Below are 27,831 nucleotides of genomic sequence, written 5' to 3' on the forward strand. Positions count from 1 at the left end.
AAGGAAAGTCTGCGCAAGACTGCTTGGTACTTTACAGGCCACACGCCTGCCATTAAAGCACAGTCCAGAGAGAGCAGCCTTGGATGCGGTGGGGTTGGGAGAAGAAGGGTGAAACACGTTTCTTCACTCCCTCCGGCAGCACTGGGAACCTTAACGTTGTTGTGCCATTTCTGTCTTTTCCTCTGTACGTAAAAACTGAGGACACAATCTAATACCCATTCCTTAGCCAACCTAGTAGATGTCTAGGGAGTGCTTACGATGACAGTGACAGAGGCTGCCTAATTGCATTTCTTGTAATGCACAAGGAGCTAAACTGGAATCCATTTCTCTGGGGACAGAGAAGTTGAAGGAAAAGAAAAACTCTTCTGTTTCTGTAATATCTTCCTCTAGCACAGATCGCTCTGGAAAAAATATTGGTTTGCCTGCTCCATCCCCATTGCCTGAGTATATTCAAAATGCAGAGGAGGTAGTCAGCCTGGTCACCTTCCATAAATCTGGGAGAGAAACAGGGAGATCAAATGAACAATCTCAGCTGCTTGCTGCCACCATTGCTAAACCCAGCAGGGCAGCCGGAGCCCTGGGAGACACAGCAAGGCACTGAAAAATTCAAAGGGAAGCGACAAAAGGGGGTAGGGTTTGCCATTTCTGACAGAAAGCCACCCTCCTACCCTGATAGAAGAGTCTTGGCAGGGAGCTACAGCAGGGAAAATGAGATGATACAGCATTTAACGTTTGGGGTAATGAAGCCTATAATAGATGACACTTGAGATGAGAAACACTAAGGTAGTGGTATTGCATTTAAATATTGGCAACAAGCTAAAGCTTTTCATCTGTCTATTCAATGCCCTTTTTTTGATCTCAGAAGGATGAATATATCTTTTCCTTCCTTGATTTTATGTGAAGAGCACAAGTCAACTGCTCTTCTCTTGGACAACAACTCCTTAAAAATAAAGGTTGCTCCAATCCACACTCTACTACCCATATAAATAACATGCAGAAGCAAATTCTTAGAATTATATTAAAACAGAAGTTGTTCTGAATGACCAGCCCTGACAGGAGGAATTAGTTCCCTGCTTTTGTTAAGCTCATAATTCAGATTTCAAACCCCTCCGTGCAGAGATGAGGAAGAAAAGCGGCACAGAAAGGAAGCCGACACTTGGGTGAAATAAGCAAACGTTCCAATTAGTCTGTCTCCTCTCCTGGATCACATTTCACGCTTCCTACAGCTGCAACCAGAACGAAGGATGAGAACCCAGCATACAAATGCCTAGTTCATTTGCTACAGCAGCATGAATAGGATTAAAATAATCTGAAGAGGAATTAAATGCCTCAACAGTCAGGTTGCAAGAGCAGGAGAATAAGACCTCTTCTGTGTGTTTCCAGGATCAGTGGAGCAGGGCCAGCAGAGGTGACCCAGGGTTAATGCAGCTCAGACCTGCTTTGGAGGGACTATTTTCTTCCTACTCAAAAAGAGTGGGCCACAAATCCTACATCTTTAGCCGTAAACCATAAAATGTTTGTTCAAATCCAACGGTGAGACAAGCCCAGGAACATCGGATGAGAATGTCACCATTCACATGAGTTGAATTTCCAGCTTGCAGACAATCTGTACGTCTGCAGGTTTCCCTCTAAAACACTCTTACTCAAAAAAACCTGTTTGGGGAAGCGTAAGCTGGTAAGTCAACTTTAATGAACAGTTTCAGTTTAACTTGCTATCTAAACAATGCTGTTCAAATAAGACAGGGTATTTTCTACCTATGAAGAAATAAGGGCAGAAATCAATAAGCTGATGTAAGGGAAACAGAAGCACAGCAGTGTCACACCTCTAATTAAAGAAAAAATTTGATTGCTCTGGGAAACTCCAGTGCTTTGAGAAGGTACGCATTTTCCTTCACTTTGTTTTGAAAACAATTGCTAAGTAAATGACAAAAATTAGGAAGAAATTTTAGGGTCACAGCACAGCCTCATTACAGAGCAAATTCTATCAGATGCAAGTATGGCAATCTGCATCTTCAGCAACGACCACAGAAATGCTGGCAATGATTTTGTTGCTGGTCTGGTTAAAGGTAATTAAAATCATTGGTTTTAAATGCAACCTTACATTCAAGGCACATTAGGATCCTTTACATAATCAAACAGATAAGCATTCGTTTAATCAATATATAAATCAAGCGATGTGCAAGAACCTGGAAGTAACAAAGGAAAGAACAAGCAGCCAACATGGATATGTCAAGTATAAATCATGTCTAATTTCCTTCTGTGACAGGGTAGCAGACCTTGTCAATAGAGGAGAAAGAGCAGACATCATCTATCCTGACTTCAGCAAAGCTTTTGACATTGTGACATTCAAACATGGCCTACGTAAAACAAGTATCTGGTAAGATGCATCACTGGCTGGAAAACTACTTAGTGAATGGTTGTCAACATTCACTGTCAGAGTGGAGGGAAATTATCAAGTGAGATTGCACAGGGGTCTGGTAACATTCACTGTTTTTTGTTAATGACATGGTTACCAGAAAGTGCGCGCTTATTGAATTTGCAAGGGGTAGCGAGCTGGGAGATGCTGTGAACAGGCTGGAGCATTCACCTACTTTTAAAATGACAGTGTCCAACTGAGGAAATATTCTGGAAAAAGCAGAGAGCAGCTTCAGTAAGATGCAAATCCCAGAAGCAACGGAGCTCTGGGAAAGCACCAAGGAAAACTGGAGTGTTGGGGGTGATTCCCTTCCCCCCTCAACGCCCTGCCTGCAGAACAAATGGGGAAAGCAATGCACATGTGGTGCTAAAGTCCCGGCCCTGTTATTACCAGTAAAATAGTAACTAGCTGCTGTGTTCTGCTGCAGGGGAAGACAGATTTTTATCTCTGGTCCTCAAAATACAGTTTTGCAAGTGCTTATTGGTCCTTGCACATGAAAGATGCTGTAAGCATTTAAGTGAGATTCAATTATTAACTATATTAGCTCATCAGTTGGATGATTTACCAGTGATTTAGTACAGTGAAAGCCAGAGCACTCAGGGTAATTTTCTGTGACTACTCCTAAACAGGAGAAAATCTGCTAAACTACATAATAAACCAGCAACGGTTTAATACTGGCTGGCGACAGCTTCTCTCACAAAATCCCATTACCGTACTGGGATGACAAACAACCCTTCCACCGCAGGATGGGTTTCAGCATGGGCTGAAGGGAACTCATGACAGCAAACTCTCTCTGTTTCCCATGGCTTACCTGAGGGTCGTGCCTCTATAATGTACCCAGTTGTGGGTTTTTCTCCTGAATCTCCCTCAGTCCATTGCAGTGTCAGCCCAGAAGCAGATTTTGTTACCAGAATTTCCTGAGGGGAGCCAGGAGACCCTGAAGGGTGAAACAAGAATAGCAAACGGTGATGGTATCACAGGCAGACTGCAGTATTCTTCACTTATTGTACTGATATAGGGGAAAAACATTATCTAGAAGTATTGGTCAACACATAGGCAACATAAAGCAGCTCAACGGGCTGTTGACCTAAATTTTTCACTAGTTCTGGTACCAGCAATTACAGATCAATGGCTGGGGTTTACAAGTACCTGTGTTAAGAAAGAGGAAAAAAAAATCTCTCATTTTAACCGTTAGCATATCTGTAGCATTTGCACATTGCCACTGCTATTTCTGACTTCAGAGGTGGAACCAGCCTCCGAGTTTCAGGGAGAGGTGTGTGGGGACAGCCGCCTGCCCATTCGCTTGGGCAGACGCCATGGCCATGTCAGAGAGGATTCCTGCTTTATACTGTGTGTGGTGGGGCATGAGAGTTAGGCTGCAGATCCACAGTGCTGCTGCCTCAGATAATGGTACAGAGGGTACTGTGAGAAAATGAAAGCTTGCTGGCACCCAGAAGGGTAGAATTGCCAGATGTGGCTCCGATGGAGGAAGCAAATATTTCCCTGAGCTGGAAAAGAAGCAAAACATCAAAAATGTGATCATTACATTGGTGTTCTGTGATTTACTGGAGGGGCCTATGTCATTGGAGGGCATTTGCCTTGTTAGATTATCTGTTTATCAAAATCACTGACCAAATAAGAAAACAAACTCTTTTGGTACACACATTAAACCAAGCTGGTGTTCAGCCTGTAGCTCCTCTTGACGTATCAGGAAATTCGCAGACCTCTCCCACTGCATAAGCCAAAGTGTCAGGAGAGAATTATTGTAAAATCTCTCCGGTTTTACATCCAGGAACCTCTGCTGGTTTCGACACAGTTACTCCAGTTCTGACTCCACCACAGAACAATACAGTCAAGAGTTATGCACCGTGCTGTTGGGCTGCAGCTTTGCAAGCCCTGGCTAGCTCGTTCGTGTTATGATTTATTCGCACTGTTTTCATTTATTCACATCAGACTTCAGGATTTCAGGAAAAAAAGGAAACATGTTTTTCATGGGCAGTTGCAAAACCCACTGAATCATGTCCTCGAGCTCCTGTGACTCAACTTCTCCTTGTTCTGGAAATTCATGTTAAGCCCTGAGCGCACTGTTCCCCACTGTTGGACCACATTTGTGTAACTGACCTGGCTCACGACATGGTCTTGTGGTTCCACTTACCTTCTGCTGGCCCAGCTGTGACATTGGCTTGCAGTTCGGGTCCATAGACAATGGTTCGGGCTTGCACTCGGAATAAATAGGTCATGCCCTTGGTGAGATCTCGGACCTTCAACCAGCGTTGCCAGTTCCCTTTAATGTCCACAGTCACCACCTTACTCACCCCTGGAACAGCCACACAGATAAAAAAATAAGAGCAGGTTGCAATGCAAAAAGAGAAATCAAGTGGAGTTTATTACATCTAGATGGTAAGTAAAATTATCTAACAGTTTGCTAAGAAAGTATTTCTTACAATTAGCAGGAGTTTAACTAGTGATAATAGCCAATTTTCAGCACTGATAAGTATAATTAGAGTTTAAGCTTGATAAGTGGGTACTGACAAGAAAAAAACCTTACAACACAACTGGGAAATTACCAAGAGACTACACGCAACTTCACTAATTACTTGGGGAAGAAAGGAGGAGGTAAATGCAGAGGACTGCATGCTGCAGATCGCTTCCTAAGCAAGCAGTTTCTCCACTGCTTCTTTGCCAAGTAACCTGCAACATTGCCTGGAGGAGGAAACGAGGGCCAGGTTCGTTCCTTTCATCTTGCCCTGACATTTCCACCATTACCAAGTGAATGCAGAGGGAAGGGTGTATAACTCACAGGTAACTTGTGGGTATAAATGCCGCTGCAATAGGAGATGCAATCAAAGCACTATTAGCTTGGACAAGGCTGAAGTCATGACTTGTGTTTCACTCTTCTCACACTCTAAGAATTTTTCTTACATGGCTGAACTAAAATCACTGCTGTTCCCTTCATCAGTGCTCATAGCTAGGTTCACGTTTAGGTTCTCAATGCTGCATAAAGGGCAGTGCGGCAATGAGTGCTTTGAAAACAAGAAATCTAGTTTCCATGGAAATTTTCTAAAAGTAAGTCAATGGAAAGAATTTGATTTATAAAATATTTTACAGAACAGAAAGTTCGGCTTTACAGAGCCCTTTTGGCATTTTCTGGTTCTGCAGATGTACATAACACATTTCAAACCAAGAAGACAGGAAGCGGGAAGATGTTTTTCCCACTAGAGAAGGCAGCTTGCTAGTTTGTCTTTCCAGAAAAATGCAGAAGGAAGAGTTTTTCAATCCAGATGCTTATTTTATGCAAATCAAGATGCTTCTTTCAGTTTTTATCAGCTAAATAAAGAATAATGTCCAGGCGATTGCTCTTCAAAATTTTCTCCCAGATACAATTTATAACTCAGGGGATCCTTCCTTGGTTAACGAGGAAGCTGTAAAAGTGCTCCCTCCCTCCCTAGGTGTACTATTTCATTTCTCTGAGACAAATCAGGAAGCATTTGTCATTTTGCAGTTATGTTTCAAAAAAAAAAAGAAAGAACTGTTAAAAAAGGCTCCAGGGTAATTTTGTTGTCTATTTTTGTGTAAAACACAACACTGTAAAGCTTAAACAATAAAAGGTCAAACAGGGAGAAGACTGCTAAAGAACAGATCGCTGTTAGAAAGTTTTGCAAAATGTGCAGGTTTGAAACGGTGGCTCGTGCGCGGGAAGGCGGGAGGTGTCGCAACGGCGAGGATGCTCAGCCGAAAATCAAGAATGGGTGAAAAGTCAAAAGACGCAGGAAAAAAAGCTCCAGGGGGTCTGTTCCATCCATATCGTTGCATCATAGTGCTGGCAGGGAGGGATGTGAGACCTGGGGCTCAAGGACTCTCTGGGGTCACGGGGCCTGGCAGCTGCCAGCCCCGCAGGCCTTACTGCCTGCACTCAGCACTGTTACGTGCTCCATGGTCAAATGAGTTTGGCTTTACCTTGCTCTCTAAATAAAGGAGCATGGCTTTTCTATCAGAGGAGAATGATGGCATTGAGGGAGGGAGGGATTATTTACCATGGTGGGAGAGTAAATATGTTTGCTGAAAGAAAAAGGTTGGCACAAGAACAAATAGGTAGAAACTGGAAAATAAATATGGGCAAAAATTTAGAATCTGAGGAAAAGCCCTCCACAACCTCCCTGCTCACATCAGAAATCTTCTACAGGGGAAGGAGAGACAAACTGGAGTTAGAGGCAGCGCAGGCAGAGGTGGGGAAGAGAAGGAAAGAAAACAAAGATTCTGAGGATGTTAAGTCAAATGCATGCAGAGAAAACATGATCTGACATTTCCATATTTTGAGGGGAAAAAATGTATTCTTAAACCTTGTGTAGGAATGAATAAAAGGCAGAAAACGCCCAAACAGCCCAAACCTCCTGCATACCCTGTGCACATTTCTAGTCAGAATTAGAAATGCTTTCTGCATCAGTTCTTTGTACTCAGTCCTGCCAGCCATAAAGGCTGAAAGTGCTTTTATTCTTATGTTTTCATTCCCAAACATAACTTTCTCAGAGCATGAGACATGGATGTTCAGACAATATAGATCCTTTTTTCCTTACAGAAGCAGCAAATACGAATGATTGATATCCTTATTTCTTTGGAAAAGAGTTTAAAATGGATTGGCAATGGCTGAAATTACCCTCCCTGCTGTCACACTGCCAAAGTCGGACATCCTATTGAACCACTGGCAATCTACCAGGAATAAAAAAATATTAATCCACAAACTTTGTAATCTTTTCTAATTCACCTTTGGAATGAATTTACATTTGTTTTCAGACAAATTGCCAAATCTTTCTCTGTTGCTGTTCCGGCAAATTAATGGAACGCTTGTGAGCACCACGTTGTTGTGGTCTAGCTTAAACCCAGTGCTGGGTTAAAAACGCTGCTTGAAAACTCCACGTACAGAGACACAACTAAATCTCTACCACAGTTATCCTCCCCTGTCAAAAGCGGCAGTGGTACCAGTGATGACTAGCGCATTTGATGCCCGGGCAATCTTTGCAATAACAGAAGTGACACATGATGTGATAAGCAACACAAATGTGTCTGATGACTATTCTGGGATGGAGCCTACTCAGCAATTTCAAAGCAAAATGTGGGGAGGCAATCAGGCACTCTCAGGCTGAGTCTCCTCTTCACCCATACCAGGTAATGATGGCTGTAAAATGACTTTTCAAATCACACAGAATATAGTTTGTGCAAGAAAATGAGAGAGGACAGACTAAAGCTATATTCCGCAATATTAGAGTTTGCTGAACAGTTTTGGCAAAAGTGGAATTGTTTTAACTTACCCTCTGCCACCTGACTTCTCTTGGAAAACGGCAGAGAGCAAGCAGGAAATTGCGCAGAGATAAAAGATACTACAGTGCTTTTCTGTCATTTCCCCATGAATATGTATGATTGGAGGTCTTTCTTACCCTGGACGGGAGCCAAAGGCTCATAGACTACTCGATAACCCTGCAGGACTCCATTTGCTGCTGTCGGCTCGCCCCAAGACACATTGAGTGTAGTGCAAGTGATTTCAGAGAACGCCAAGAAGCTGGGAGCACTGGGTGCTGAAAGGATTACAAATAGATTGAATTGCATCAGGAGCAGTCAATCTGATATACATATATCTATAAAACATTGGTTTATTTGCCCAGCCTGAATCTAAAGGAAACAAGCTGAGAATGGGATTTGTCAATTATATCCAAATGTCCCATAATCAATCAGAAATCCAGCCTGTCCTAAAAAAAAAGCAGCCACTCAGCTGCAAAGCTGAACTTCTAAAGCCAGCAAGGAGACAGGACACAGGAGGGAAAGGCCCTCAGAAGGGAGCTGTGCGAGCATACAGCCTGAGTGCACACCGCCTCTTCATAGCCACTGCCAAGGGCATTGCCTTCACCCTGTGCTGGAGCACTCCCACCACGGTCACGTCCAGCACAGAGGCAGCTCAGTCTGACCGGGTGGCTGCTGATCCAGCTTTAAAAAAAAAAAAAGAAAAAAAAAAAGAAAAAAAAAAAGGAGGAATTATAAAAAGCACAATAATTCTCTCACAGGACTGGCAATTTCCAGTCACTGGAGATGACTTCCTTCAGATTTTCACATGTGATAGCAAAGGCCAGAAACAGACCCACAGACAGTTTCCTCCTCCACCAGCTTGTGAAGTGACTGGTCCTTCTGCCAGTCCATTCTCGTTTCCGCTGTATCGTCCCCTTTCCCACAAGGTCCACTTATTTGACCCTCTTTTTCCCCTCCAAGACCATTACAACATAATGACCCATCCAAAAGCTAAATCTAAACACCAGTGGCCTCCTGCATCCACCCATTTCCCTTAGCCACTGCCCAGCTATATTCTGGTCATCACCAAGTCTGTGCTTTGAGACAAGACAACAATCCCGTACCCGCCTGGTGCGTCCTGCCCTGCGAGGGGCTGCTCCTGGGGCCGTCCCCGGCTGCGTTGAAAGCGGAGATACAGACCATGTACCGCGTGTGGCTGGTCAGGTTTTTGAGCCGGATGGTTGTCTCTGGCAGGAAAAGTACCTTCACTTTCTCGGTGTCATTTTGGATGTCACTCTCCCAGTAATAAATCTGTTGGGACAGTGAGATGTTTCAGTATATCCTACACCTAGAAAATGTCTGGGCATTGCAGCTATAAAAGATCAGGAAGATGGCACAGTCTTGCTCTAGACTTCCCTGTCAAATGGGATACTGATGCTTTCCACCACGTGCCCTATCTTTTCTCTTCCTTTAGCAAATTCCCCCAAGTCCCGTGACCATGTAGCTGAGTATGTCACTCAAAAAATAGAGCACAGGCTGAAGAATATGGCCTAACAACAGCAGATAGGAGCTGCCAGAGTTCAACGATGAGAGGTCAGTTTTTAAATTCTCCCTGAAATACTAGCTCTCTTTCAGCACTCGCATCCTGATATGATGGTCCATAATTCACCTCTGTATGCACACAATGGTTTCACCATTTGTGTTCACAGGACAGCTAAGCAAATGCCTTCCTGAAGAGGGTAATAAAGACTTTCCCTAAAGTTCCTTGAGTTACTTTCCTTACATAATTTTTATCCTGATGCCATAAAACTAAGCTTTGGAGAAGTTGTTTCCAAGAGGAAAAGTGGTGCCAGCCCTACTTATTGAACAGGCCTGGCAGCGAGAGCATTACAACAGGCCAAAGCAAGCCAGAAAGTTAAGAGAACGAGCCAAGGCAAGACTCCACCTTGGCTCTACAAGCCAAGCTGTTAGAGCCATCTATATACGTACAAAAGAAAAAGAACATGAATTGATATATAAGGATGCTTGTTACTGCCAAGAAGGGATGCCAGATTATTCACATTGGCTTGGCTTTTCTTCGCTTATGGACCTAAATTCATGGAGAGAGGCAGAGCCAGACACTGAACCCAAGCCAAACTCCAGTGTTTGTAGACTTGCCCATTTCCACTCTCTCAGGGTCCATTCTCATGCTGGAGAAGCTAAACAACATGCCTCTGCAACGTGCTCATCTCCTATGAACCAATGCGACTAATACTGTGATCTAATTTTGTTAGAGTTAAGGAAATGAAATAATTCTTCTGAAATCTGACCTGGCTCAGGCTTCTCGCTTGGAGAAAGTTCTGCTTTTCCTAATGGCTTGTAACATTTGGTAGATAGAGAGCTCAGTTAATTTTCTTCAATACATTTCTTGCCCCTAGCTCTTGTGTGCCTATTGCTTTCTGGAGCAGATACGTTGCCTGCGTAAGTGGAGCTGCCTCCTTATCTGCATACCCTGTTTCCCCACGCACTCCTCCACAAATAGGAATACACTTTTCCTTTTCTACCCCTGCCCCAATCTCCTTCTCTTTCTTTTGGTTTTGGGACTTAGTGCCATTTCAGTACTGCAGTCTGAATGCTGTTTTAATTTGCCTTATGCAGTGAGGGCAACAGTAGTTTGTAGAGCTATCTCACAAGTAATAGCAATGCCAGGCAAGATAAATGAAACCAGTAGAAACAGGATTGCCTTGTAGCCTTGGATGTTCCCATTTTGGCTGTCAGCAGGAGGAGGGTCCCAGGTGAGCTCCAGCTGGCTTGCAGAAAGGGAGTTTACTTGGATGTTTTGTGGGGCCAGCGCTGGTGCTAGAGAGAAAGGAGAACAGAAGAATTAATTGTGACAAGCAGAACTAGTTCATATCCAGGTTGCAATTTTCCATTCGTAGAAGGACCCAGGACAGACTCTGTTTACGCCACAAGTCAGCTCACAGAGTCAGCCCTGGAGGTATCTATATCACAGGGAAGCCTCAGCACATGTGGGCTGAGGAGCAGCCAAGCCTCGGGACACAGTTATGTCCTGTCCCACACAGCCTGGCTTAGACATGGAATAACTCAATCCTGCCAGCAGCTTTGGAAAAGAAAGGAGAGTATTGTCTTCACTCTGCAGTTACGTTTGGGGCTTGCTTTTGGCAGTGGCACTGCTCCTGACCGACTACTCTTGAAAGTAACTGGGAGCAAGGCAGCCCCCATGCCACCCTCAGCCTGGCCTCCCGCTCTGCAGCAAGTCTTTGTAACAGCCTGTTTGCAAGGCTCCAAGATACTGTCTAAAATAGTGCCTAAAATTACCTCCAAAACCAGTCAGATGCTAATCGATTCAACTACTATTTTATGTATGACAAAATGACTTTTAGTTTGCTACTTGTTAGCTCTGCTTTGATTATACCTTCACATATACATGCTGGCCCTCTTTGGCTCCTGATGGCATTTCTTCTTTGCATTGTGCTCTGCTAGAAAACTAATCTTTGAGTGCACCTGGGTCACACCATCCTTCCCTTTGTCGGGATCCAACTCAGTGCAGGTGGATTTTCTTCCCCAGCGGCTCGCAAGGACGGTCCCTTTTCCCGACCTGCTGTCTCTGCCGCCGGCAGGTCTTAACAAAACAGCACATGTTCTGTTTACAGAAGAGGTGCCGAAGCGTGTCCTGTTCAAACTCCAGAAGTAGGAAAAGAAAGGCAGGGCAAAGGGTACACTTCTCCTTTCTCCGCATTCATGGTGCCATAGCCTTCACCCAGAGCACCTGAGAAAGCTGCCTCTCCTCTCTCGGCCCCTTTATGGGCCATAAATAGAAGCAATAAAACATTCACTACTTGAGTTAGATAGCCCCGGTTATCTCTTCCTCTGGAGACTTCTTTCTTGAGAGAGAATGACCTTCATAAGTCACATTTTTCTACCAATACTCCCTCCCCCCAGAGTTATAAAATAAAATAGTAATTAACACCCACTCAGCCTGACACCAACTATTTATTTTGTTCTAACTGTGTGGTTTCCATATTATCACTGCCCACCCTGCCGTTAATGGAAATGTTAATAACCAGCGCCAGGTTGTTGTGACAGATGCTTGGGCTCATTATCAGAAATTCTTATTTACCGCTCCATTAAACGACAGAATCGCACAAAAAAACAATTCAATCAAAACTAACTGGAGGAATTTTAACAGCCACATTAATAATCCAAAACATAAATAAAGTTAATGTCTTTTGCATGTTTGCCATCGGCAACTCTATTGCAGAATTATTGCTGTACAATTAAAACGTGAAAGGCAAAATTGAAAATAGCCTTTATCCCAGTGCTCAGTTAAAACTATTGGTTTATTATATTTCTTCATTTCCTTTTCAGCTGGATGAAGCGAATGCACGAGGTGACAATGACCATCAGTAAAATACAGCTTATTCACAGGGGTGCACTCGTCTAATTGCCGCCCTGTCTCCTGCACTTCGCGGGGGAGCGACGGGAGCAGCTCGCCGGCTGGCTGCCTGCGTTCAGTGCAACATAGTGCTGTTCCGTTAAGGACTGAAAATCACAAGATTTTGAGACTTTCACAGCACACATCAGAGTGTGAGGCCCAACTGATCACACAGTAGAAACCTGAAAATACATCTCGAAGATTTGCAGACGATGACATGTTCAGGGAAACAGGAATATGTACAATCACAGAAGAAAATGGATCGCTTTAGCAACGTATTTTCTTCTAGGTAGTGCCACGACTGTTCTGAGCTGTCAGCTTCAAAGCGTGCTCAATACCCAGGTCTGAAGCAGCATCTACAGTAGCATTTTCCTTTGGATCCCATGTGCCAGCCTAGAACAATTGCTGCTTCTGAGATGCGACTGTTAGAAGAGCCGGTGTGTGCAGCCTGCTGCCAGAAAAACACCGCTTTTCCTCAAACCCTTTTTGGAGCACGTCTAAGAAACACAACGGTTAAAAACTGCCAGCGATCATTCTCCACTGACACACTCGCTGCTGGACCTGCACTTTCGGCACGGTGGTGGAAAATTTGATGGGAGGCCAAAAAAAAAAAAAAAGGCGATGTGGAAAAAGACATTTCTCTTCACTACCCCAGAGCCTCGACGAGATGTAAATTGTTTGGTTTTGTGCCCTGTGAGTCTGTCCCTCCATGCAACTTTCAAAGGCTGATGTGTCCCTCCTCTTCTAAGCACAGATTTCTTGTTGACAGCAAGGGACAGCAGAAAAATGCTGCTGATGCTTGATGTGGCTCTGTGCAGGCAGCACATTACATTAAGGGTGAAATGAAATACTTCAAAAAGAAGGAAACACATCCCTAAAGATCCTACCTGTTTGAAACCCCAAACCATTCACTGGATGTATGGACAGCCTGTGCCAATAAAAGCAAGTGCATTTTAAAGGTGAATTCGAAAGCCTTTTACCTTCCAGGAATGCAGTTCAAGATTACTGAGCTCTGAATTTTTTCATGGCTGTTGAAATCACGAATACATAAAGAGCAAGGTTAAAGCCGCATACCTCACACTGCTTTAGGTGTCAGTGATATTATCAACTATAGCAGGAGTGACGCAGACCCCTGAGGGTCCAAACTCAGCTCTTGGCAGGTGGAAAGCATTTCACTTTCCCTGGAAAAAATAAATATTTATTTATTTATGAAGTCTAATTCTGTGTATGTATCCTGCGCCTTGGAATCTTGTGCAGATCTTTGTAAACATTTCTCTTCTTATCTGATTTCAATTCACCTCTGAGATTGTCTCCTTGAAACTCTCCCTCAGCCAAAAAGTAAGGCAAAAGGCTGAGCAGGTTGTATAGTAATGAGTTAAAAAACCCCTCGTCATCTACAGGCTGGAATGATACAGGCAGAATCACGTAAAGACAACAAATCTATCTGGAAATGCAAGAGAGTAAAAATGAGCCCACGAATAAAGTTACACCTTTAAATCCACATTTAAACATATTACCGCCCTCTTTTTCCAGCCTCTGCTCACACGGCAGTCAATCTGAGCTTGCAAATGCTTATAACCTTTAAAGAGAAGGTGCTTAAATTCCCCAGTGGCCTGCCTGCACCGGAGCTCCACGCATTGCAGACGGTTCACCTTAGTTTTGTTCGCCGCTCACTTGCTGTATTTGCTCGCTGGGCTGTGCGGCACCCAGAGCTTTTCATCAACATGAAACTACTATTCCTTTTCGCGGTGACAGTTGCCACGATACTCTGTAGCACAGGTAGGCTACAAATCCTTGTGATTCACTGGGTAAACTTAATAACTGTTTCTATGAAGCATTCCTTGCTGCTCTTATACCTGCCCCAATTTCAGGGTAGCAAAAGATTCCTCCTCTACTGATTTTCTAACTGTTCCTATAATGCCAGTATTACGTCAGGAAATTCACAGACAAGTCTGGGATAAGATTCCCTGACACTCATGCCATTTAAATAATCATGCAGGCAAAAAATGAGGAGAAAAATGCAGTGAAAGAGACGGAAGATTTTCTGTGCGTCAGCTTGATCCCACAGTTCCAAGCAAATTTCTGTTTAGTAAAGACCTCTGATCCTTTTCTATCTAGCAAGCATTTCCACCCCCAGTTCATCAAAGCATGCTTTTGTGAACATGCCTGCTTTTATTCCCTAGTAATCAATATATTTGCATTTCGGTGTTAGCACCTAGAGGCCAGAATCTCATTGCACAATGTGTTGCATAAACACAGAACAAAGAGACAGCTCCAGGCCTAAAAAGCCTCTAATCTCTATGTCTACACATTATAACAGAGGGGTGGTTGCAGCATGTTCTGAGGTATCAGCTGCAATCTTATCTACCCAGCAAGTAACAACAAGACAGAAGACACAGCAATATTCAACGTAGCATGTGCTGACAATTAAAGCACCTCCAAACACATGTAGCACCTCCAAAGCTTACACACTGGTTCCTGGCACACACAGTCATGGAAAATAGAGCTGGAAAGGATTTGGACAGGGCTCAGACATCCACCCTCCTGGCACACACAGTCATGGAAAATAGAGCTGGAAAGGATTTGGACAGGGCTCAGACATCCATGCTCCTGCATCACATCGGGATCAGCTTGGCTGGTCAGATGTTTGTGTAATCCCGATCACTGACCTCTTTCTCCATTGCCCTGCCATCCCCACACAAACTCTGCCAGCATATCCCTATTTTAATAACTCTTAAAATAACTCTCAGGTTATTTTTTATTTTTTACACGTCTAGCCTAAACCATCCTCACCATACTGAAGTTCTGTCCCTGCAGTGCCATGGAGAACAGGTTGTTTCTCCTGTTGCAGCCACTGCCCTCAAGTTATGGTGTAGATAAGCAACAGTTAAGTGGATTATAAAAGCCAAACACAACACAACAAACAGAAGGTCACAAGATGAAACAGTGAGACTGATCTGCAGAATGGGCGAAGCGAAACGCAAGAGGTTTTCTTGCAGTATGGGCTCAGAGAAGGAACGCAAGGATGGTTCCCAAGAAAGAACAGAGAGGTGTATCTGCAGATGTTTGCAGTCACTCCTTCCGCAAAGGAAAAGCAGCATGAGAGAAAAATGTTCATTGTTTATTGGCCATTTTCGTACAGCGTCTGCAGAAAAGAGGTGGGAGTGAGGAACGCTTCCCCCGTGCAGCAGTACCTCTGTGCCATCAGGAATGCTGCGTGAGTGATGCTGATTAGTTCAATAACAATTAGTTAATTGTGCTTCAAAAACAGCTACTGTGAAGCTGCTTTCCGCTGTGACAAAGCGGCACAAGCTATATTTAGAATGTAAAAGATGTTTCCCACCAATTTCTGTCTGTTTTAAGCTAGGCTACATTTTGTGGTGGAAGTACGTGCTTTTTCCAAGGACTGACTGCACTTTCTGGGGTTATTCAGATGTATTTCAGATGCAATAAGACAGGCAGACCCACATATAAAAGATGTGGGTCTTAACCCCTCCAACGCGACTCCATTTGCTAACGCTGGACCTGAATGCTCCTACCCTCTTATTCGGGCATGAGAATTTGGCACCAAACCCTAGCGCTCTGCCAGCTATTAACTTCAGCAGGCTTGTGTCACCCTGCAACTTGAAATGAGCGTCAGGAAAGGAGCAATCTGGTCTCCCCCATCTTTGAGAAGCCCAACCTTCTACTCTGCGTGTGCGTGTGTGTGTGTGGAAAGCAGCTGGGAATAGCCAGGTTTTAATAGGAAATAATCCCTTTTTTCAGGGATGCTGGCATATGTGATATATGTGTTGATTTACATGGTTGCATAGATCAGTGCAAGAGAAATTGAAACAATTCCTAGTGTACAAGAGACCAATGGAAGTCAATACAAGAAGAATTTGAACAACATCTCTCTCACTCTCATGAACACTGATGAAGAGGGAGCACAATCTAATCGATGCAAAAACAGATAAACAGACAAACTTACCTTGGTGGAGAAGGAGCGGAGGGAAGAAAGAGAACAGCTGTCAGGATGGGGATTTTGGGAGTCTAGCACACCCGCAATTGCTTTACTCTGCACCAGATTATGCGGGTATGCAAACACTTGGCCCCCTCCCTGTATACTACACTTAGTACAGTAGCTGTGTTTTGCCACATCAAATTTGTAAGGGTGTTAAAGTCATGAAAAAGCATAAATAAAAGCAGCTGCAAATGATACCCAAATGTAACATCCCCAGCTTCTTTCCTTAGCGCTGGGAAGCTTCCCAGCCTTGGCTAGGCATGTCTTCAACATCTGCAGAGATATGAGGGAGGTGGGGGTGGAGGGAGGAAAGAGGGAAAGATGACATTCACTGCAAATATCGGAAAAACATTGAAATGAAACAAGGACTAGAAATGGAGTATCCTTTCCACGAACCCAGACTCTAGGAGGTTGTCTGCCAATGCCATTTTTTTGAACTGAGGAGGCAATCATGTTCTGAGGAAACCTCCACGGATATGACTTATTCATGAAGAACCTTCATAAACTGGCAAGTGACTCAGGCAGAAGTAATTCTCATCCAGTCCCTCACCATCTTTTCCAGAAGCGGTGAAAACACTGTTGCTGTGATTACTAATCTTTTAATATGGGGTTCAGATTTCCCAATGAGCCACGTGCAACCCAGGGTTTTCATGGGACAGACACGACCTAAGTGATGCAAAAAAAGTTACTGTGATCACATTACAATGCCTACAACCGAAGCGAATCTCATGGAGCAGTACTGTGAAATAAAGCCTGCAAGCAAAAACTACACACTTTTGCTGAAGTCCACAGTTCTACTTAGCTAATACAAACCTAAAATAGGCTATCACATTGCATACTGAGATTATCCATCAAGGGACTGAGAGCGCCTTGCCCAAAAGTAAAGACCTTACAGAACTGTCAGACTGCCTCTGGAAAGGGCATACAGGTGGTTACAAGAAGAAGAGGGAAAATAATAAAATGAGCTTTTTCCTCTATTTCTTTTGTGTCAACAAGGATATGATCACACAAAGCCAGGCAGCCCATCAGTCAGCAGAGATGGACCCACAAGCAGGAACAGCAAGAGTCTGACAAGCATTAGGTATGCGCAAACAAACATACAGGCATAAACCTACAAGCTAAAATCCCCTCTCACATCAATGCAAATTAGGGTTCGCTCTGCTAAAACTAGTAAAAAGTGTGAAAGTTGTGTAACGGAGCGCAGTGTCAGCTCTGATGAGTGCAGGATTCACCCCCCAGGAGGTACCAAAGGTTCTTCAAGGGTACAAGGGATGGTGAAGAACTGCTGAGTGTTCGATGCTCCGGCCTGATCCTCCCTTGCACGCTGGCAGGGGTGGGAGCAGCACCGGCTGGGAAAGTACCGCTCTCAATTCTCTTAAAAAAGTCTACCCATCAGACAGAAATAAAATTACTTACTTCAGATTATTTCCCCAGGCTCTCCGGTTCCCAAGACCCCTCCTCCTCCATTTATAGTCACGTTCCACTCATCATAATTTGTTAATCCCATACTCTAATATCATAATACCACAAGTTCATGGCAGCCAACAAAAGCACCCACTTAGCGTTCACTAACAGTAACAGCAGCACCTACTAAAGCCTAATAAGCACAAGCAACTCCTTATGCTCCACTAAAGTCAAGAGAGCGTTTCAAATAATTAGGGTGAATCTCTACTGGGTTTGCCATATACCAAATGTTAAAAGACGTATCAGGAAAAACAACAAACCGAGCAGGTGAAATCTGCCACTGCAATAACCTTTTGCTGTGGCTTTAACGCAAGCTTGGGCAGCTGACCCCCATGTGGGATTAATTTATGATTTACAGATTGTAACGGTCAGGGAACCCCAGGGAGCCTGTGGAGGACTGTGTTCTTGTGCTCCTGGGGAGAGAGAGATTAAATTTACATTTTCTCAACTCTGAGCGAGAGTTTTCTCTTTGTTTATTTTGCAGTCATAGCATCCCGGAGTCCATCGCTGTGGTCCTACACCCCCATATCATCTCCGGACTGCTGTTGCCAAAATGTTTTTGAATATTGCTAATTCATACTTTCGTAAGAAAAAATGGCAACTTTTTTGTTTTCAGTCTACAACAGGCAACCTGAAATGCCTCCAGTTCCATGATTGACGATGGATACGGCAAACAGATGTCAGAAAAGAAAACCAACTGTGTTTCTCAACAGCTGGCTTCACGGCAAAGCCGTTCAGAGGAGGCAAAGCCACGGGGAGTTGAGACCCGTATGAAAATACTTACAACAATTTTGCTCACACATCCCGGGATGACTGAAAACAAGCAAAGCAGAACTGCACAATTAGAGGAAATAGAATTTTGGCTGTAAATATAACCCTTTAGTCAAAAATACTCAAACTCCAGCCTGCGTCGGCTTGAATATGAGTTATCAACCAGGGGCTTCCCCACTTCTTTACCAGTGCAATTTATGGTCTGTTTTACTTTACTACCGATTGCTCATGTTTTTGAAAGGAAGGTTAATTCCTTTTGCTTTTAATGGAGTAGCTCTGCTGTTAGTTCAGTAAGGCTCTGCATACACGATCAGGCTTCTCATCCCTCCGCCCTCTGTGTACAGTGCAGGGATGTCCCTGCACTCGGTTCTTCACAGGCCATATAACACTGCAGCAGAACAGCTAATTTGTCCCACCACTCCCACTGCTGCTTGCACCAGCTACAGAACAAAGACAGGAGGCCTGATGATGAATTTGAGTACAGAGAGTCTGTCTGTCTCGGGCTACAGGCAGTGCTGAAAATCGACATCAAATTGTTGGGTTTGTGAGGTAGAAGTTCATCATCTGAGCAAAACGTCGTACGGCAGTTGCAGCCCAACACCACCCATACCAGCTATAGCAGTGGCAGAGATAAGCAAGCTCAGCTGATCAAAAACTGATGATATTTTTGCTTGGACAGAAACATCTTTCCTACATTGAGACGTGATAAAAAGAGGCAATTACACCAGAGCTAAGCAGGAGCTGCCGCACTGTATTTATACAGCATTGTGCTGTACCAAAGGCTGCTTATGACCAATATTAACAACTTAATGAGCTGTTAATGAGGCGCGCATTCAGCTTTTACTTGCGGCATGAAAACACTGCAAATCATTTCAGGGAGCTTCTGGACTGTCAATGGAGAATTAAAGATGTCAAATAAGCCCATCAAATCTATGTCTCAATCTGGACACTGCTTTCCAGTGCATTCTCTTAAAATTCCTTTTCCTATATGGTAGAATAACTTGCTTTGACAGCCGTACGACTCTCACTTAGACTTTGCTTCCTTCTGCCTTGACATTAGATTTCAGTCTCCAGAGAGCTGCAGGGATGCCTTTTTGACACGTTGACATTAAGGACACTTCTTCCACAGACTCCCACTGGCACGGTTACTTTCTGTCTTACCATTATAAGAGCAGCTACTGAGCTAAGCTACCAAGTTTAGAAGTTTAATTATAAAACCTTTGTGCTCATCTGTAAACAGATTAAGAACATAAAACTACCCTTAAAAAAAAAAAAAGCCAGTTTGAATAGGAAAGGGAGCCAAGGTTTATATAGAAAATTCATATCCATAATTCCCCAGCACTGCAGCAATACCAGTTATACACAAGGAATGACTAATGCTTTAATGTAGGCACACTTTAGTTTGTTATTTTTTAGTACCCTGTCACAGCCCTGCAGGATTAGATAATGCAGCCGAGTGCTATCTATACTGCTATTACCACCAGTGGAGCTGCATTGACGGGAACAGCAAATCCAAATTGGACTTGCTGCAGACAAACCCCAAGTGGAAACCATATACAGAGTGAGTTTGGAGGAGTTTAAAATCCACCAAGAAATACTGGCGGGATGTACCAGTGGCTGATCCTACTCTCAGAAATAGAATGCCGTTGGTTTCCAGTAATGCAAGAGAAACTGAAAAGAGGTCTCTTTCCCAGTCACAGGAAACATCTCACCACTTCTATTTTCCTCTCCACCTTCCCAGTTCCCCTTTCTTGCTCTGCTCCGACTTTATTCTCTCTTATAGTGCATTGTTGGGGAACATGGCTTTGATCTTCAACTCCAAGCTCAGAGGAGAACTTCTGCTTCTTTAGGGAGAAAAACACTGGGACAGGAATAAAACCCAGTGTCACTCCTGGAGCAGGGCATTCCCAGAACGGCTGTGTAAAGCTCATTCACAATTAAGCATGATGTCGGAACAGCTCTGCAGATTCTTTAAATTTAAAGGGGAAGGGAAAAGGAAAATCAATGTTTCAAGCACCCTGACATCCCCCAAAAGTAGCCTTTTGCTGATGTTCAGAAGTGTCAACAATTAAAAGGCAAAGACCTTAACATTTCAAAGGCTGGGTGCTGTTGAAGTGCCAAGGAAGGTCAATCCCTTTGTTTAAAGTTTGAGCAAGTGGAACCAGTAATTTATTATACTGCTTTCCGATAGCTTCCCTCCATCCCCTTTTGTTTATCAAGGGAAGATACTGTCCCTAGGCTGACAGGTTTTAGACTACTGCAATGTGAAATGGCCACAGTAATCCTTCTCTTCCCTCCTCCACTGGCGTCTGGGATGGAAATGCCCACCCAGTTCTTCTAGCTGTGCCAGCAGCAACGCGCTCCCTATCTGCATAGGCACAGTCAGTCACCGAGAGACATGGCCCACGTGTCCCAAACAGATAGGAGAAAACAGCCAAGGGGGCCACAGCAGACTGATTGAAGCTGCCAGCTCTAATGTGCTGAGATGTTGTCATTCCTCTTGTAGGCTGTTAACAAGGAGGCACAGGGGACTTCTCTGCACAGCATCTTCTCAGCTACATTCGGGGCAGAGAAGGAGATAAAGCTTCTGTGCTATAAGAGAAAGGGGGGCCCAAGGTAATGCTGCAGGACTCCCTTCTCCAGAAGGTGACCTACGATGGGGAGGTGACACCACGCAGGGTATTCCGTATGAACGTGTGAAAAGAGTGAGGCCTGCAGAAAAAGATGAAAACACTCAAGGACAAAGCAGCCTTGTTCTGACAAACTTCTCTGGCATGAGCGTGAGAGGCAACGGGACAGTGCCCAAACACAGATAACCAGGTAAGAAGGGACAAGAGCTGTTTGCTAGAAGCAGCTTATAAGGGGAGCCAGGTGCCTGGAGTCAAGTCTTAGTGTCTTTACGAGGCTTTTTTCTTGTTAGTGTGGCTTCTTCTCTGTATTTTGTCTTCTCTTTCCCAAACCTAAATCACTATTTTTGGTCTTGGAGCTTTCCAGATGGTTTCTACTCCTTGCCTGTAAAATGCTGCACATGGCCAGGCAGCTCTGAGTTACTGGCAGAGCAGAGCTGCCCTCCACGTGCCAGCTACATGTGGACAAAATAAAGCTTGGGAACTCCAGGAACACCTGTGGAGCCGCAGGCAGAGGGCAGATAACAGTGGGGAATTTGCTTTGGCATCTGCAAGGTTTGCACCAAGAGGTAAATTCAAGTTTTTGAAGATGGTAAGAAAAGAGAGGTGAGCAGCAGTAGTCCCCCGTCCTTCTCCTGTTCCTTTCCAAGCTACAGTTTCATTTTGAAGAAAGTGAGATGGCCAGGAAACCTGCTTTTCTGAAAGATGATGCTAGCAACCAAGGTGGCATTTCAACAGAGGACTTCTAAGAATCCTTTGCCTTCCAGCTCTTTTTACTCTTTCCCTTTCCCATTGCAGAACCAGCTCTTAGAGGTAATTATTAAAAACAACAACAAACCAGCCTCATCAGTTCTAGTGAATTCTGAAGGTCACCAATGTCGCCATTAGTTACAATGGCACACGTCACTCCCCTCTTCACACAAATGGATTGAGAACCTGTTTAAAGGCTAGTGTCTCTCAGAGCGCTTCACCCCTTCTGCTACCTCCTCTCCGCATACACGCGCTCTCCTCTGGCAGCAGCTGCTGGAAGAAATTATGAATTCCATTATTTTTCATCCAGAAAGGTTTTGCAGTATATGGGAGAAGCACTGGAGGCTGCAGGCTCATTAGCACAGGATTTGTACTGCCGCCTTCCGTTTTATTCACCGTCCCAAATTAGTTGAAGCACGCCTGCCCCAAACCTGTGATTTCTGTGTAATTAAAATGCAAGTAGTGGAGTCTCCTGAACTCCAGAGCCCAGCACACAATCAGATAGTGACAGCAACCTGGTAAAATAATGCTCTTGATATAGTGGCTGCTCTAACAGAGTCTTAATTTCAGTCGAGCAGAACTGCACCTCTGGTAGCAGCTGCATTTAGGGCTGGGATGAATATCAGTACCCAGCCTCTCGCTGAACACTCACTGCCTTCCCAGTCAAAGCCAGCATCCCGACAGCTGAACTGTTAAATGAATTAACAAGGCAAGAAGGGGGCTTGCCGATGGGGCTGCGATGCCCTTCCTCATTTCTGCAAGTGGCGGCTTTTAATTTTTCTGTCATTTGTTGGGAGATGCACATGCTTCTCTAATGAGCAGGGCAGAGCTGCAGCCAGCTCTTAACAGGCGGTGTTATGAGGATCTTCTGGTCTGTGGAGGAGAGGGATCCAGATGCTCGAGGCAGGTGGTGGAAGGACACCGGCTCTCTTCAGACCGAACAGGCAGAGCATCCTTCCCGGCTGCACTGAGCACAAGGACTCCCAGCCTGCTCTCCTGGCAGGAGGAAGAATTGCTCTTCACATCAGTGAGTTTTGCAAACATCCAGGCAGAACTCAAAACGCAGCCTTTGCCGGGGCTTTGATCTTATGGAGTACTGTAACAAGAAAAATGTTTTGCTCCACCCGTAGCAAAAAAAAACCCAAAACCCTTGCGTCCAGCGCCCTTAGTCACCAGGCAAGTCAGGGTACAGAGGTCTGTTATTCGTGTCTGGCCCATTGCCTACCACCAGGTTGTTCTCTCCCAAAATTTCCTGCTGCCCATCAGCCAGAGCCAAGTGAGACGTGAGCACTTGGGCTGCCCGAGGAGGCTGTCAACTGGAGTACAGCTCAATGATGTGCTACAGCTCAAGAGAAACTCCCCATTTGGGTGCTTTTTACTTGTTTGACTGGCAAAACAACAGAAGGTTGGTTTGAACGGCATTTTTTTCCAAGCTTGTCAGAGGGTTCCATAGCCTGCTTGAGCTTTTATTGTTAAAATCCAGATACGACAATAGGAAAATCTTCAAATCTAACAGGGGAGAGCACAAGAGGGAAGGAAGGAATTATAGACACTCCTCCTTCTGCATCACTCATCTGGCTGTACCAGACCTAGAAGCTGGACAGCACATCAACCATCCGTATTATTTCCAGGTGCCCCATGCTATATGAAACACCCACCAGGACTGCACAGAATCGGGTATTTGCACTGAACTGGCCCAAATCCAGCGCATTTCCCCAAAGGCGTGTGCTGTATATTCCTTTTTACAACCAAGAGAGGAATATTCTCGCACCTACCAGAATTACTGCAACCCTTACAGCAGAACGAAGCACCATTTAACAGTACTGACATGTAAGTTATCTGGGGCCTTCAGACCAGGGACTGGTCCCCTTCAGTCATTTTGTGTTCAGTTCTATGCCTGTGTTGTCAGCACTTGTTGCTTTAGTGGGAAGGTTTTCTTTATTTTTAACATGGATGCCTCATCGCTGAAGCTAAGACGACCCATTTTTTCCTGCTTGCTGCTTAACTGCCTTTACCATGGGTAAGGCCATCAAGCAAACAATAACAACAGAAACTTGTATTTCCACAGCACACTTTAACTCAAAGGTGTTACAAATCCATTTAAAACTTAAATTGCAATACCAGCTCCAATCACTTTGCTCACAGTATCAATCACAGCCAGTTCTGGAGGTGGAAGAGGCAGTTATATAACAAAGCATAATAACTTCACACAACAAGAGTCAAAATCGGCAGGAAGATCCTACATTCATCATTTCTACCGCATGAACCTGGATTGTCCCTAACCAGAGGTAAATCCAGTATCTCTAAAAAACCATTTGAGTCACGCTACAACTTCAGATATACGAGCCCTGCCTGTGCCAGAAGGTCTCCTGGATATCTCAGTTTCCTCCCAAGTTTGGCTCCTTCCATTGCCCTGTTCCCTGAGTTACGATAAGGAAGACCTGGACCATGGGATTAAAAGACACGATATAACAGCGTTTCCTTGTTTTCCCCAGCTGATTTTCTGTGCCGTGTACATGTGTATAAATTCATGTGCTGGCTCCATTTGCAGCAGTGAGATATTTAGCTCTGAAACAAAAATGTGTTTTGAAGCCAGATACAGTTGGTTCCACTTGGGGCTTTCTTTGCTGCAGTTGCAGAAGTAAGTTGGAGCAGCAGCAAACTAGAAAAAAAGGTAAATATTGCCAGCTGTCTCTCCAGGACTGTGCTGCTCTGATTAATTCATTAAGCTTTCAGAGAAAGTTAGTGAATGTTACACCATATTTGAAAAGAAAAGTTTAAGTAGAGTTTAAAAAAATGTGATTTGCTTTGTTTGAGCAATAGAATATTTAATGAATAATAATAAAATGAATTAGTGCTGGGTTTGATACCCTCTACATCCTTGAGACAGAAGAACAAAAGCGTAATCAGATTCATTCATGGCAGCAGACTGAACAACAGGAGGGTGCACGTCGCCTATTCTTGTTCCAAGCTTCAAAAGATGCTGCTGCAGAAATTGATACCATAACTAACAACTGTTTCAACGCCAGCCGCTCTCCAGCTGGGGTCAACATAAATACATCACCACCATGATGGCTGTGAGGAAGACATCAGCTATTCCAGTCCTGCGCTTCTCAGCAGAGTTACTGAGAACAGACTCAGCTGCAAGTTATCTGGGCTCTGCAAAACCACCTGTTTCACAAAGCATTCAAAGAAGTGTCTAGCAAACTGTCTTGTCCCAGTTGCCCCCTCCAGCCTTCCAATGAAGGGATTTTAAAATGATCAGCAAGTTACATTTCATAAATACAGCCTGGATTCATGCACTAGATCTGTGATAAGTAAAGACACGAATAGTGCCAGTGACCCTCAGCTTCTGTAGGGCCCGGATGCAGGTATAGAGCCTGCATGTTCCGGAGGGTAACCATCATCTGTGCCCCCAAAGCTAGCAAAAACTGGGGACAACGTCTTCTTGGCTTCAAGAGCATAAAAATACAGCAAGGTGTGGTGCAGAGGCACTGCCTCTACACAGAGAGCTATAAAATAAAAGAACCAGCTTTACAAGCCTCCTTTGTTTTGTTTCTTTTCCCTTGTGGTTTTCCTGTGCTTCACTTTTCACTTCTTTAACTTGAGTCAATTCTTCCCTCAAGCTAATTTGGTATGAACAGACATCCTCCTGCAACTCCAAAAAATATATTCCCTTCTTTCTTTCAAATGCCCTTTCTCCCTTATTCATGTAGACCACCTGGCTTTCAAATGGCAAGAAACTGTCAGTGCCAACATATTCCAGGAGAGGACACTCCAAAAAACTAGGTAATCATGACAGGGGAATTTTTCAAATCATTCCTTTCCTGGATAAATATTAAATATTATCTGGAGAATATTAAAACATGTCAGTACTGAAAAAAAAGGAAAAAATAAACTCATTTTCCTTTTACCTACCTGCTTCACCCACAAACACTTCCACTGGTGTGCTGGTAGGGCTCTCACCAATTACGTTATATGCTGTCATTAGTACTTCATATCTCTTGTATTTCTTCAACTCTGTAAAAGTAAAATATTGTATTATATGTATTTATACTGTATTACAGGTACTTTTTAGACTCCATCACCTCTTTATCAGCAGATTTCTCTCTCGTGAAATACAGCATTAAACAGTACAATTAGTGCAATCTCTACTTCCATCCTTCCTTAATTCACACATCACAGCGGGATTTGCATAATTATGAAAGATCTTTGCAGTGAAATGGCAGGATTTTCCAGTGTTTCCTCACGGTGTAGGCCCAGTAAGAGGAGTCATTCCTGATGGTAACTACTAGAGGAACATCTCTAGGTCATTCTTACTGACAGAAAAAGGCAGGACCTTACTTTGAATTTTCAACATATGGGCTCCTTTGGATCTCTACTGGTAGGAAAGAACATGGCTTCAAGCCTTTGCCTAATCCTGGGGACCTCCACCCAGGGAGTCATTCAGCAACTGCACTGCTCAGGAACATCACAGCTGAAGCAGGGTGCAGAAGATGTGCAGTGGGGAATCTGGAGTCCCATTCGAAGTACTGCATGGGTATCTTTCTCCTTCAAAGTGACCACAGCCCGAACCTCAATCACAAAGAGAAAGGAGAATTTGAAGTCTGGACTCCATTTGGCCACCCAGCAACCAATTTCTTTGCTGACATATAGAAACTACTCTGACAGATGAGGCAGGAAAGCCAGAGTGTGAAAAAAATATAGAAAAAAACAATTTTATGAGGGTAGTTAGTAGATGCAAATGAGGGTGGAGTAGAATCATGTCAATGTCATTAGGGGAGGCAGCGCCTGAGCAGTTTCATTTCAGATTTTGCATTTTCAAGATGAAAGAATCAATCCTAACAGAAATATTTATCATCTAAAATATTTAACAGTGAAATTACAGTGATCAATAATATAAATTGCTGTATTTAAATGAGCATTGAATTGATTAAGACATGGATGGCCAGGATTCCAAATTCCTCCCTTTGCCAATAATTTTCTCTGCTCTCTATGAATCACATAGTACCCTTAACTCTGTAGCTGACAGTATGCCATCGGTTTGGTAAGCTTCAATAAGCCTAATCATACAGGTTCATCTAATTTCGGTTTCAGGGAAATGTTTACAAGTGTTGTGCTCCTATATCTGACTCGGAGCCCAGCACCATTCCCCCGTCTCAGGCACTCTGCAAATGGTACCCGATATGCCACTAACTTTCTGATGTGATACCACTAAACTCAGATGGACTGCAAAACACGTAGCAAGCAAATCAGCAATAAGGATGCTAAGTATGTAAATAAATAAATAAATAAAAGTAAGATATATAGGATATAGTACTGGGCAGCTTGTGCAGGGAAACTTTAATTGCTGCTATGAAAAGCCACAAGGGAGATTTTAGTGTTAACTGGATGTGGAAGAAAATGGAACACATGAGAGTTCATGCATGCAAGTTTCAGTGGGGATAGGGCTTCATTTTTATTTTTTTAGCCCATCACAATCTGTGACTCAAAAGCCTTGGGCAAAACCTATCTAGTGAATCATCATCACCACAAAGCAACTTGCCTTTTAACTCTGTCGAATGCTATTTTATTCATTTCCAATTGAAAAAACCTCTGGAGATGCACATAAATTTATTGGGCCCTCTCTAAACTGGCCTCCTACTCCACAGAATGCCTGAGCATCGAAATGCTTGAATCATAGGACTAATGATGTGATACAGATAAACTCAGATGGACTGCAAAATATGTAGCAAGTGAATCAAAATTCATTTAGCATCAGCAATACTGGGTTGTTACAGTCAATAATGTTTTACCTTCCCAGCAGCCACGTTTTTACAACAGCTACCTACACTTGCATCATCAACACCTCTTGATGTAGGGAAAGCAAAGGCTTAAAGAAAAAGAAACTCAAGAAAGCAGAATCATTAATCTGTGTTGATTTCTGCTAGATCCACTGAGGGGAACCATACGAGTTTGCCTGTAGTGTATTTTGAACCATTACAAAGAGTCTCATCTAAAGGCAATGTGCACTTACGTGTTAATTCATACGTCGTTAATGCAGAGCTGCTGTTCACTGTCTTGAAGCTGCTTTGGGCTATTCAGGGTAAGC

General features: G+C 43.8%; 1 protein-coding gene across 4 annotated transcripts in view; it reads right to left on the reverse strand.

The window, feature by feature from the left end:
• Positions 1 to 27,831, reverse strand: part of SDK1 (sidekick cell adhesion molecule 1) — a 419,246-nt gene that overhangs the window by 23,109 nt on the left and 368,306 nt on the right. For 3 of the 4 annotated variants that reach the window (XM_064461553.1, XM_064461555.1, XM_064461556.1), the window contains 7 exons: positions 27,757 to 27,816; positions 25,659 to 25,760; positions 10,413 to 10,528; positions 8,815 to 9,001; positions 7,849 to 7,986; positions 4,572 to 4,733; positions 3,228 to 3,353 (listed from right to left, as the gene is read on the reverse strand). In XM_064461553.1, coding sequence (XP_064317623.1) covers positions 3,228 to 3,353; positions 4,572 to 4,733; positions 7,849 to 7,986; positions 8,815 to 9,001; positions 10,413 to 10,528; positions 25,659 to 25,760; positions 27,757 to 27,816 — 891 coding nt within the window. The remainder of the gene's footprint in view (positions 1 to 3,227; positions 3,354 to 4,571; positions 4,734 to 7,848; positions 7,987 to 8,814; positions 9,002 to 10,412; positions 10,529 to 25,658; positions 25,761 to 27,756; positions 27,817 to 27,831) is intronic. The other variant, XM_064461554.1, reaches the window with a different exon arrangement.

The sequence above is a fragment of the Phalacrocorax carbo genome, chromosome 10, assembly GCF_963921805.1.
Source record: "Phalacrocorax carbo chromosome 10, bPhaCar2.1, whole genome shotgun sequence".
Taxonomy (NCBI): domain Eukaryota; kingdom Metazoa; phylum Chordata; class Aves; order Suliformes; family Phalacrocoracidae; genus Phalacrocorax; species Phalacrocorax carbo.